This window comes from Pan paniscus, chromosome 8, assembly GCF_029289425.2.
Source record: "Pan paniscus chromosome 8, NHGRI_mPanPan1-v2.0_pri, whole genome shotgun sequence".
NCBI classification, from domain to species: Eukaryota; Metazoa; Chordata; class Mammalia; order Primates; family Hominidae; genus Pan; species Pan paniscus.
In genome coordinates this window covers 89,054,243-89,067,835 of record NC_073257.2, presented here as the reverse complement: position 1 = coordinate 89,067,835, position 13,593 = coordinate 89,054,243, and the positions used below count along the sequence as shown (strand labels likewise).

General features: G+C 42.4%; 1 protein-coding gene across 43 annotated transcripts in view; it reads left to right on the top strand.

Annotated features, from left to right (window-relative positions):
• Positions 1 to 13,593, top strand: part of KCNMA1 (potassium calcium-activated channel subfamily M alpha 1) — a 767,331-nt gene that overhangs the window by 718,776 nt on the left and 34,962 nt on the right. For 29 of the 43 annotated variants that reach the window (XM_063607449.1, XM_063607448.1, XM_063607447.1 and 26 more), the window contains 2 exons: positions 3,075 to 3,188; positions 8,030 to 8,160. In XM_063607449.1, the coding sequence (XP_063463519.1) occupies positions 3,075 to 3,188; positions 8,030 to 8,160 (245 nt within the window). Of the gene's footprint in view, positions 1 to 3,074; positions 3,189 to 3,986; positions 4,068 to 8,029; positions 8,161 to 13,593 lie in introns of all 43 variants that reach the window. The other 14 variants (XM_034930917.3, XM_014346490.4, XM_055093039.2 and 11 more) reach the window with 1 other exon arrangement.

Sequence of the window (13,593 nt, the reverse complement as noted above, 5' to 3'; positions counted from 1 at the left end):
AATGTAGAGAGACTTCAGGTGCTACCCATGATATAGTCATGGCTGCAAGCAATAATGGGAAGGAGAGCAAGACGGTCAGAGATTGGGCCACAATTTAGACCTGCCCCTTTATCAAATGCAGCTATGAGGAATGGGGTGGACACCATCCTATGGCATCAAAGGCCGGATTGCCTCATCCCTTTATGGAAGGTGCTTGAATTTCTCTTCTCTCCAAAGCCATTTAAGGAATCTGGGGCAATCCTGCTGTTTCTGACCATAATTTTCCCATATCAGTACCCCTAAGAAAGAAACAATGCTAATAAATTATGTTCACCTTTAACATAACTCTACACCAGGGAAAAAGAAGAAGCCAATTTTGCTGTTATTGTTGCCTTTTGCTTTTAAAAATGTGTGACTAGAAAAGTAGGGAAACAAAAAGAGGCATGAAGTTTTCTTACCAATAAAAGCACACTTTTTTGAGGAGTCATGCATAGGGGAGAGTTGGGCCTTCAACAGAGAGATGTCTTTGGACACCTACCATAGTTTGTCAGTTGCAGATGCTAATGGAACCAGGCCTGGTGACTGAAGGGGAAAATGGAATATGAAAGCAAAATGAAAGAAGCCTATGAAGCAAGCATGTCATTTCTAAATGAAGGTTTCATGCAATGGAATTGAGTCTTTTCACAGCTGAAAATGGAATCTTTAAATAAGATAAAATAAAAGGATGCCATGGCTTGTTGCGAGTTCTGTAATGAAATACAGTTTTCCTAATACTGTGTGACCTGCATTTCTCCCTGCTTTATGGGTGCTATTCCTTGACGTACAAACCCGTATTTTCTCAAGTCAGCATTTGATGATGGATGTCAAAATACAGGCCATGTATTATGCATATAGCATTACCGATTTAAGGTGTTTACTTGTCAAGTTGAAGAAATTCAAAAACGTCACATCCACTGAATCTGCACAGCTGTCACTTCCAGTTTTTCATGTTTTTGAATGAAACCTCTAATGAAAACAGTTTAGTTTTCCCCTTCACCATCCTAGAAGAAAACAGCTAGCATTTAAAAATGTGTGTTTTTGGTTATGTGGTTGGCTGAAAAACATATATTCGAAAGTTTGAAAAGATGGACACTACAATGTCAATCAAAATGACTTACCCTTTTCATAGTATATTAATGTAAAGAATCAATTTAAATGCAGTCAGGAAATGGATATTAAGTAAAACTTTGTCTTTCTTTTTGAAAGTATGGCACTCAGTGATAAGAAATGTATACACGGGAGAGCAGAAAGTAAGAAAACCCTTTTATATTTCTCTGGCATTTTATGCATTATGCACCTCCAAAACAACAGGCAATTATTGAGCTCCCGTATTTCATTCCTGACTCACACCTAGCCAAAATGCCAGACTCAACACAATCTTGTCACATTGCTGGAAAGTGAGTCAGATATCTGGTCACATAGTAATCTATTTGGAGTTTTATCCTTGGAAATTTAGCAAGTGACTTTGTTCCTAAAAGTCCCTAATTCATTGGTAAGCCCATGTAGCATTCCGCTGAAGGAAAAAAGGAGAAACCGAAGTGAGTGTGAATGCTTGCCTATCATCTAAATGTAATTGCACTGGGTCTTGCCACTTGCGTGGAGCTGCCGTATGCTTCGTTAGAAAAATTAATTTTCACCAGATGAATGTAGGAAGTAAATAGGTTTCTAATATTGATATGTGTCCATGCAAAACCTTAACGAGGCAGCCATTCTGCCTAGCCAGAACATTTCTCACTCTCACTAAACTGAAAGTTACAGTTGTTCCAACCTCATCCAGGTATGTACTTGGCTTGGACCTGGGACCCAAAGAAGCCCAAACTGCAAAATCAGAGACCAAGCAGGCTGCTTTCCAATTTTCCTGTGTCCACATATACCTTATGTGGTCTGTGTTTGGCACACTGGGAAGTTCAAGGGATCAGCCATAAGCAGGTGGCATATACATTAGTCAGGAGGATTTAGATGCAAGTAAACTCCTTCTCCATTTAGCTTAAACAGAAAAAAAAATGTGTACATCTTATTATATTGTGTGTATGTATATGTATAAATACATTTGTGTATGTGTGTGTGTGTGTGTGTGTGTGTGTTTATGTGTATAAAATCTCACATAGGGAGAAATCCTGAGGTGGGATGGCTCCAGGCTGCTTGCCCCAGGAGCTCCAGGACAGCTCTTCCTGTCATTCACTTGAGCCAATATCACTAAGTTAGTTATGCCCTCAGCTGGTGCCTCAGTTCCTGGCACTACAGGCACATAAAACCGTGCTCAGTAAATTAAAAGAGAATCTCTTCCTATGTGTTTCTTTTTAAGAGCAAGGAAACACTTCCTGAAAGCCCCAGGAAGATTTCCTGACACCTCCCATTGGCCAGAACTCTGTGAAAACTGAGGCCTAAGTCACTCACCAGCAAGAGGATAAGCAATTGATTGGTTTACGGTAACAGTCAGGCCAGGTTAGGTTATGTTGTGGTAACAACAACAACAAACAAACAAACAAACAAACAAATCTCAGCGGCTTAAAGCAACACAGCTTTATTCTTGACTCACTCAGTATGCTTTGTGGGTCTGGGTAACTGTCCAGGGCTGTTGTCTAGCCTTCATCTCCATAGTAACCTGTATTCTCACAGTTGCCATGGCCTGGGAAGAGAGAGATGGCTGTCCAATACCTGAACCAGCAGTGATATGCACTGCTCTGCTCACTTTTCATGGGCCAGAGCATTTCATGTGTCACATGGCCATACCTAACTTCAAGAGGGCACAGGGGATAATTCTCCTGTGTCCCTGGAAAGAGATGGGAGCCAAAATCTATGAGCAGAATAAATAATTGGTATGAAGTCTGGATTTTTTAGGGAACTATGAAGTGAGTTACGATTATTTATAATGGTTTCCTACCCTGTCCTTCTAAAGAATTAATCATCAGAGTTTATCCTGGGAATACTAATTGTTGACCTGTGAATAATGCATAAGCTACATTTTTGGGGTTGTGTGTATATACTGTACTCTGATTATTTCCAAATTTTCTACTTCTCTGATTTTTCTTCCTCCTCTGTTTCCTTCCCACTAGGGTTCACACCTCCAGGAATGGATAGATCCTCTCCAGATAACAGCCCAGTGCACGGGATGTTACGTCAACCATCCATCACAACTGGGGTCAACATCCCCATCATCACTGAACTAGGTAGGGGTCAATGTCAGCTTTGGGGGGAATTTTTGTTCTCTCTTTCAAACCATACAGGATATGAGGAGGTTGGTTTGTTTCTTAGCCCTTTCAACTTTGTAGTTGCTATGGGGTTTGTTTTGAGGGGGCTGGGAGGAAGATATGGGTAGAAATATGGCAGATTACCGGAAGGGAAAACTGATCTATCTTTCTTCTGAGATGAATAGACAGTTTCCTTCATGCTGGTCACTGTTTTCAAAGGAGCATGAGATGATGGATTTGCGATTGGGGCATTCAATTGGGAATGGAGAGGAAAGGAGGAAAGGCTTAGTTCATGGATTCTTTCTGGTGATTTTTACCGTAAGAACCTCTTTTGAGCATTCTGTCTGGACAGCTCCTACAATCTGAGTCCTCCACTGATATACAAAGCCTCGGATCTAAGCCAAACCCATTTTGGGAACAAGGTAGAAGCCCTGGGCTAATGTGTAATAACTTGACATTTAACGTATCGTAGTTGAATATCTCAGCCAAAAGCCATTTTCAGCAAATGCCATTCTGGCCCCCAAAATGATGGGGTTTTGAGGGCCATGTTGGTTGGACAATAGAATCTAACTTCTAACCTGGCCATGGCACTCCCTGTTACCATTAGTGAGTGTGCAAAACTGTAGAGTGGCCTCTTCCCCCAAGACAAATGCAAACTACCTGTGGTCCGGGGTCCCTTTACTTGAGAATGTTTCCTCTGTTATTCCCTCACTCTCTTCTTTTTCTGTACTTTCCTCCACTCCCTTTCCCCAACCCTTAAATGCTGTATCCAATTAGCTAAACCGGGCAAGTTGCCTTTGGTATCAGTCAATCAGGAAAAAAACAGTGGGACGCACATTCTAATGATAACTGAACTGGGTAAGAAGCACTGTTTTCCTTCACATCAGTATCTCCTTTTGTTCTGTTGTTGGTGTTTCCAACTATCATCGGCTTGTTTTTATTTCACCGGCTGTAACAGAAAGGCTACCCCATGGCACTGCTTTGAATGTGTTTTATTTGTGGCTCTGGTTGGAATCGACTGTCTTGTTCTGGCCTTTCTTAATGATTTTTTCCCCACACAGCATCAGTAAACCTTTGATCACACCCATCTGACCTGGCAGTTGTTTCCAAAGCATCTTTGCTCTAATTCATTTTCTCTGGCCTGAGCCTTTTTTCCCCACTTTTTTTTTGTCACCCCGCTCTCCCGCCTTCTCCCTTCTACTCCTCTTCCAACATACTGTCAGTTTGAATGACATGTCTTCACAGCTCTTAGAGGAAGTCAAAGGAGAATATCAAAATTTTAAGATAAGAAACCCAAGATGGCGCTTTCCCTCCAGCTGTTTATTTTTCTTTATTCTGACTTTATTTGCCTTTTTTTTTTTTTCCCCCTACTAGGGCATTTCTCAGAAGCTCTGGTTCTGAAGCCATAAAAACACCTGGTCCCTAGGAGAACTTTTTTTACTAAAGGCAGATTTCAAGAAGGGTGCAGAGGATAAGGTTAGCAGCCACCCACGTGCAGCCCTGCACTCTGGCCCCCAATCCCAGCCCAGAATCCTCTCTGGGAGATTCACAATGGACTCAGGTGGACGATAAGGGCCTCCAGTCATGACTGCATTTGTTAGGTTCTTCCCCACTTCCCCGTGACTTGGTTAATAACTCCATGAAGGGCACCCATCAGCAGCAAGTCTCAGAACTGGGGATTGATCTTCTAAATAGAGACAGCAAAAGTGCTGCTCAGCAGAGGGGTGGATAGAGAGGTGGGAGCACCTGCCTTCACATGACTCACAAATGAAATGAACACTCCATTTTCTTGGCCCAAAAATATATTTCAAAATAAGGGAGCAGGCTTTCAACACAGTAATCTTGCTTGCGAGATGTCTAGAAACCAAGGAATAAATTGTCCACCACTCAGCAGTGCATTATTGTAGGTATAGCTATTTATCAGGACAAATTCACTCAGGTCAGGGAGTATCACACTATTTTCTGTTTCCAACCATAGGAGGGGTATCTTTTTCATGTTTAGTGTAGTTGTTTAAAAGCCCTAGGTTTCTGGATTGCTCTCCTCAGAACTGGAGGGCAATAAGAGACCCAGGGCTCATGTGGTCCACACCTCTGGTTGGAAAATTAATCCAAACATCTCCATCTCACAAACCTACAGCAGCATTTCAGAATCCTCACTGCCGGGAATTTCATTTTCTATTTGGAATTCACGTGCCGCTGACTAACTAGGATATCTTAATTTGTCATTAGTAGACGAGAAAAGGAAAAGCTTGGTGCCCCAAACCTAAGGCAACAATTCTGGTATTTGATTAGCATCATTGACTCTCCTGAAGCCTTTGTCCCACACCAGATTTCTTCCTTGTGTTCAGAGAATCTTTCACGTGCTCACACCACCCTTGTCTTCTGCCTTGAAACCGATTTCTCTAGCCACTATACCACCCTCCTCAGACCACTTCACCTCCCACATCCCCCACAAATACTTCTTATTTATCTACATGTTCTGAGATGTGTTCTGCATTATGCCAGGCCAGTATAATGAATTTTAAGAGACACAGAGGGCACCAAGGCCACACAAGCTTTCAAAGCTGTGTAGCACATTCCACTTTTCATCTACTTGGAGACTCTCAATTGATGTTAGCATGGCAAAGGCTCCTCAGAGTCTCACAAGAAAGGACTGTGTTACAGCTGTTTCACTTGACTATTCCAATTGTATTTGACCACATATGCTTTGGGGTGATTACGTGGGTACCTCTTAGCACCCACATAATTACTGTTCTGTGAAATAGGCCTTGAGTAGCATTGCTTGCTCTCCTTGTGAGACTGGGTATTTCAGAACGGTATACAAGGTATTCACTGGACCCTGGCTGGTCTCTTGGAGCGCTTTTCCTGTGACCCCAGATGTCTAGCTCACTGGCAATCTGGAGTCCCCTCCCCCTACTTGGAGTCACTTCACCTCCATATCTGGTACCAACGCTTCCCCATCTTCCTGATAAGAGGTAACAGATGCTGTGCTTTTCGGAGCATTGCCACACACACCATTGGTGGCTATTACAAGTAACTAAAACCACATTCTTCCATATGTGGTCTCCAGTTTACATTTTCTGATTCACAAAACAGAAAGACTAAACAGTGGCCTACAACATCCCTTTGGACAAGTGAAGGGAGGTGAGGAAAAGCTACCTCTTGAAAGACCCCTGAGCAAGACCTTCAGTGTTTCCAAGAGAGGCAGAGGGAAGCTGGGCATTTTCATGCTATAATGGGTGGACAGGTATTTAATGTCAGAAGGGAGATCATGACAGCAACTGGTATTTATCAAGTCATGGCATGATCCAGATGCTGGGCCAGGCTTACTGGGCACCATCCCATTTGTATGAGCCTCCTGACAGCCTCATGAGAGAGCTGCTGTAACTCCCCCATTTTACAGAAACAGAAACTAAGGTATAGAATGATGAAATGCTTTGCCCAAGGAAGTTGGCAGCACAGGCTGGACTGAAGCCCAGTTGTCAGAGCCTGGATTTTGGACTTTCACCACTAGCCTGCAATTCAATTGCTGCTTAAACAATGGGGACCCAAATGTGACCAATTTTGGAAGAACGGAGCAAAGATTTTCCCCATTAGAATTTTTCTCTGGGGAAACAAGATGATGTCATTTAAAAATACTAATTCCATGCCTAGCCTTTCATGCTAGTATCATTTATTCTGCTTCATACAATAAACAAAAGTTTTTTTTTTTTAAAAAGAAGAGTTATCAAGAAAGTTGCTTAAAAATTAAAACAATCACTCTAGAAAAAAGAATTAGCTGTTGATACATTTAGAAAGGAATCAGGGAAAGGAAACCTCATCTGTTCTCTTCCTAAAAGCACAATAATTATTTCAGAAATTGTGAGTGCCCCCTTCTCCCATCCCCCCACCAACTTTTCCCCTATTACTTGCTCTGCAAAACTGATAATTTCCAAAGCCAAGATGGGAATGGAAATTAATTTGTCATTTAATTTTTAATAAGTTAAAGACATCTGAGTGACACAACTAATCAGTCTGCACGTACATGCGGGAGGAGTCCTTGAGGAATCCTCAGATGGAAATGAAATACAGCATCCAATGCTGCATCTGCTTGAATGCAAGCACATAAAAGATTGAGCTGTTTAGGATGGGAAAGGGAGAACGTGGGCGTCCCCATGCAACTCAAAATTCAGAGCAAGTCCTTGTCAGCAAGCAGCAGGAGACAGCCAGGCATCCATCCCACCTGGGGTTTCCTGTGTATTAAACAGGGCCTATTGGGTGTGGACCTAGATTTAGGGCCTGGGACCCCGGGAACTACCCAGGCCAATCCCAGTGGGTAGGCTGCGGGTTATGCCTGCGGCTGAATTCCTTGCTATCTGCCTTTGCTGTGCTCCCCTTCCAGCGCTCTTTACTCCCAATAAGCTGCTTTCTTTTCATTGTGGCTAAAATGACTATCCCAGCATGGCTGCTCATCATTGAAATATGTCCATCTCTCAAAGGACTTGGTTACCAAAAAACACTGGAAAGTGTTTTTAGGTCATGATCCTAAAGCTATGCCAAAGGACTGGCCAGCACAGTCTATTGGTCCTCCAGTGGCCTGCCGTGGAGCAAGCCTGCTTGAACTTATTGCTCTCCAGGTCTCAGACACTTAAACAGTGACACAGGAACAGTCCATTGAGTCCCACTGCCCCCCTTACCCAAAGATCCATCTACAGCTTATTCCATGCTTTTGTTTCCTTCTCAATGACTTCAGTGTTTCTAAACCAGTAGCCTGGTCTCCCTCTGGCTTCACTGCCTGTGTGTGGTCTTCAGAGCTAATTCTTATTTTATGCTTTTTCTAGTGAACGATACTAATGTTCAGTTTTTGGACCAAGACGATGATGATGACCCTGATACAGAACTGTACCTCACGCAGCCCTTTGCCTGTGGGACAGCATTTGCCGTCAGTGTCCTGGACTCACTCATGAGCGCGGTGAGTTATCCTGTTCCCTCCTCCTCACTCAAGGGTGGAGGATGTGCCAATAGAGCACCTCCAACCTTTGAGGCCCTGGGCTGCACTGGGGCCACAGTGGAGAGCAAGACTCCTAGAAGCTCACACCCTAGAAGGGGAGACCCACATTATAAAACCATCACACAAGTAAATGTTTGATTATAAATTCCTCAAGTGCAAGGAAGGCAAGGCAGGCTAGAAGGAAATATAGGTGAGGGCTTGACCTGGTTTTGGGGATCCCAGAAAAATTCCCCAAGGGAGTTGTACATTTTATGCTAAAATTTGAGCCATAAAGAGGGGAGATCTTGGGGGAAGAGCATTCTCTGAAGAAGAAAGAAAGCAAATGCAAAACCTGGTGTTGGGGGGGACCTGAGGCTCTCAAAGAAGGCAAAGAAACCCCGTGAGGCTGGACCATGGGGAGACAAGGGTGCAGGAGGATGGCCAAGGTTAGACCTGCAGGACCTTGAAACACATTTTCATGGTTTTGGACTTTTTCTTAAGAATAATGAAGAGGCACTGAAGGATTTTAGTTGGAGAGTGACATAATCAGGTTCATGCTCTAAGGGGATTGCCTTGGCTGTTGTAGGGAGGATGATTCAGAGGTACAAGATGGTGGCAGGAGGTCTGAGTAAGAGGCTGTCATAGCTTGGACTAGGATAGAGCTGGTGTTGGGATCGAGGGAGGTGGATGGAGCTCAGAGGTATCGGGCAGTAAAATTAATAGGACTTGGGAAAAGATTGAGCATGAGCAGAAGGTGGAGAGGACAGTGGGTCAAAGATGACTGCCAGGCCTGTCACTGAGACTGAAGTCCTTGGGAGAGAACCAGGCATGGAGGCAAGGCCTGGCTGGAAGGAGGGAGGAGTTAGTGGCAGAGAGAGGACAGTGGGCTGGCCTAGGGATCAAACACAGCTTTGGTTTCTTTTATAACTTGATGTGCATCTAGCAATCAGGCATTTGTTTTTTCACTTTTGCAACCGAAAAACAAATAACGATTAAAAAATGGATCCCAACATAATAGAGCCATCTTTCACTGCAAAAGGCAAAAGTAGGCATTTAGAATGAGTCATAACCTGGTATTATGAAGTCTTCCCACTGAGCATCTTTATTTATTATATAGAAAATCTTCTTCATTTTGGAGTTCTCAAATTCTCAATTTGTGAAAAATGCAGACATAGGCTGAACAAAAACTGACCTTTGGAGAATGCATGATAAAGAGCTTTTCTGAACACATTAAAGCCATAAACAGAACTCAGAGTTTTTACACACGTATATTTCTTAAAGTGCTGAAAGTTATTCTCCTGAATGTGCTAAACAACTGATATGCTAATTATGTACCGGTCTCATCTATTCATTAAATAATGCTAATCCCAGAAGGACCTCTATTTGAGGAAAGAAAAAACATAAAGCTTTTTAAGACTAATTTGGGTTATTCTGTATGCCTGAACATTGTCCAACTGCAAGCATATCTTAGTTAAAAATCAGAATTTTGGATTTAAAAATGACTGTGAAATGACATTCATCTGAATTAAGGTTAACTGGGCTTCATGCCATGCCATGGCTTTCCAAGCCAACAAGGAGATAAAATGGTCCTTGGAAAAGGGCTCCCTTGGTTTCCTGGGGCTCATGATCTTTCTTATGGCCTGATGATACCAAGGCTAACCTTTCTACCTGCTAGTGATTTTGGGCTCAGTTTGGGCAAACTCCTTGAGCAAGCCAGAAGGAATGATAGAAGCCTCAAGATGTGTTCCTAAGAAGACCATATTCTCAGTCATAGGCCTCATATTCTGCAAATCCAGTTTCAAATGGATTTTGGTAATTCATCTCATTAGAAATTTTTATTTTAGTTCTGATCCTAATTACAGAGATCTCAGAAGACTGTTCTAAGAGCTGGTTAAACTATTTACAGTAGAATTTTTTTTTTCAGAACTACAAAATACTCTGATAACATTTTTAAAATTCCAAATTTATAAAATTGTTTATGTTTCTACATATCAGATATTTAGTATGTTTCTAGCAGGACTGGCTACATAATTTGCAAGGTCACTTTTCATGAATTATTAAGAATTTCAAAATGGTGACAGCAGAGTATTAAAACAAAAGAGACTTGGGGCTGGGCGCGGTGGCTAATGCTTTAACCCAGCACTTTAGAAGGCCGAGGTGGGCAGATCACTTGAGCCCAGGAGTTTGAGACCAGCCTGGGCAACATGGCAAAACCCTGTCTCTACTAAAAGTATAAAAAAATTAGCTGGGTGTGGTGGTGTGCACCTGTAATCCCAGCTACTTGGGAGGCTGAGGCATGAGAATCACTTGAGCCTGGGAGGTGGAGGTTGCTGTGAGATGATATAGCGCCACTGCACTCCAGCCTGGGTGACAGAGTGAGACCCTGTCTCAAAAAATAAAATAAAATAAAATAAAACAACAGAGATGTGTCTGAGTACAGCCCTGTGCAACCACATAGGCTGAACACCCATGAAACCAGCCCTGGTTCCAAGGAATAAAATCGGTTTGAGCACCAGAGAACTTCTTTTCAACACAGCCAAAGGGGCATATGGTAGCCACAGGGTGGAGGTGGGGGCCCATCTGGATTTGAGTTGCACAAGCATCTATATCATCAGTAGGTAGTCAGTTCTTGGAAATTCAAATGAGAATCCAAAGTGAATTGATTTGAAATTTTTAAACAAGTCATCTCTCATCTCCTTTGAAATGCACACAAAAATGTTTGGGATAGTGTGACTAAGGCATGTTTGGATGCAATAGTATGGGAGCAGCATGTCTTCTGCATTCTAGCCTAGGATAAAAGGGTATCAGGAATCTGGTAACTGTCATTGCATTTGTCATCAGGAGCATCATTTACTAAGGGCCCAGAACTGTGCGAGGCACTTTAGATACACTATTGAATCTTTTGGACAATAATGTGAATACTCTTGGTTTAAGTGTTGAAGCAAGACATATTTAAGTAAGTCATTGATGGTAACTTTTCAAATCATTAATCAAAATGCCTATCAAATTATTCCAGGTCTTGTTTTCATTGTCTAGGATGAACAAGCTTCATAATGAGGTCTTGAGTAGGGTCTGAGTCCACAAATCCAGTTGGATCCAGACGTTTTGGTAAAATGTTACCTGTGATTTCTTTGCATTCTACCCCAACCTTAATGTATGAAAAAACAGATTAGTCAAGTGCCAAGGCAGTAACTAGAAGGAACAAAAAGGGCTGTCATGAATATAAATTGAGAAAGTGAGACTCCTCCAAACAGCAGGAGACAGAGGTAAACTTTCATTGCAGGCATTCACTCATAAGCAACATCACAACATCCACACACAAATCTCTTCAGCTGTTGACAGTCTCCTTATTCTAGCGCTCCTCCCCAAATTGTCATTTAATCATGTGTCTAAACATTCTCTGAATATTGTCCTTCATAACCCAACTCCTGCTGCTTACTGCTTCATTTGTTAAAAGAATAATATTTTGATTCATCACAGGCATTCCTGGAACAGATCAGGATGTTACAGACATGGCCCTGTGGCTTTATCTCACAAATCAGCAGCAGAAACACAGGATGAGAGGGAATAATTAGGTTTTTGGATATATGTCTCTAAGAAGATCACAACTTAGAAATGTATTTTTCAGAATGATACCATCTTGATGCACACAGTCGCACCAGATGAAAGGAATCCTCTCTGTTTTTAGGGATGAGACTCACATATGAGTATTCAGATTTCTTTTTCATCCAGCTATCACTTTCTCCCAACCCCAGCCCCAATTTAAGCTCCACTTGGACCCTGAAAAGTGAATACTGGACATGGACTCAAGCGCCAGATGGCTTAGATCTGGATTCCAGAACTGCTGTTTACTGGCTGGGTAACCTTAACCTCCCTGTGCCTCAGTTTTCTCATCTTTAAAATGAAGATAGTAATAGTACCTATGTCACAGGGTTGCAGAGATGAGTAAATGGGTAAAGGTTGTAAAGCGATTAGAGCGGTGCTTAGCACTTGACAAGCTCTGTATGTATTTATTGTTGCTAGTGTTTTTAATCAATACATTTATTGGGCACTTACTGGACACCAGGCATGATTCCCCATGCTGCGGATTCAGTTGTAAAAAAGAAGGATGAAGACCTTGCCTTCATGTTATTTAAACTTTCGTTCTAGTGGGTTAAGAGTAAATAGGTAAGTGAATAAATGAATAGTGTCACATAAGGATAATTGATTTGAAGAACATGAAATAGCTTGAATGGGTGTGGAGACCTGTTTTACCCTCAGTGGTCAGAGTAAAATTATCCTAGGAGGTAACATTGAAGCTGGCACTGAAAAAAACAGAGGGAGAGAACACTGTAAAGGCCAAAGCTGCACAGTGGTGACAAGCTGGGTTTGGTTTGTTGGAGGAAGCAGTTGGAGGCCATTATGGTTGGAATGTGGTAGACAGGAAGGCAATCAAGAAGGCAAGGCCGCTGGCCACACTGAGTATTCCGAGTACAATAGACCACATCTGGCCAAGTTCTAAGTCTGGAATGAGACACTTCAGACTTGGCGAGAGGATCCTCCTTCTTCTGAAAGCCACCAGCTTCCTCCTAATGCCACTGTTTCTGGATACGCTGGCTAGGACAGTGAGCTCATCACTGAGTTGATTCCTGAAGTGCAACCCTTGATTATTTTTTTGTCCAACACCCCATCCTCATGCACTCATTTTAGAAGAAGAAATAGCACAATATATTGGCATAGTACTTGGCTTGATATCTTGTTTCTAATAAAAGATCTGTAATAGAAGTCTCGAAATGTCACATTGCAGTCTACATCCACCCCACAGACAACTTCTGCATTTATCAAGTTTTTATTTTTAAATTGAATTTGTTGCCAATATTTTAAAATAAGATTTTATATAAAATCTGGGTTCCTGCCTTCTTTAAATTAGAGTCAGAAGGCAGAGTTCCAGATTCCCGTAAAGCAGCTATTGGCTTGAGCTGAGCAGCTGCTCCCTTTAGCCACAGTCCACACTACTCTCTATTGTATCCCACCAGGCCTGCTTCATTCATGTCCCTTCCCTGCTTGGTTCATCCCACTGTCCTGGCCTTGCCAGCCTCCTGCGTTTTGCTTCTAATCTTATGTGTCTGCATTGCAATGTCTGTGGTCAGACAGCATCCTTGGCCTTCTGGTCACTTGCTTGTCCTCTGAGTTAGGAGGTTGTGCACATGATGTCCATTTTCCTTGAGCCTTGGACCTTTCCTAAACACATACCAATCACACTGAACCATCGTTATTGAAGGAGCAGTGAGGAGCCACCTCCTTCTGAGGAGAAAAAGGGGAACCCTACTACAAGAGCTAATGAGTTCCAATGCACACAAGTTGGGAGTGTTGTCGTTTTTTTTTTAGAAAACAAGATTTAATGAAGCTTTAGGTTTGCAGGGCCTACCTAATCTG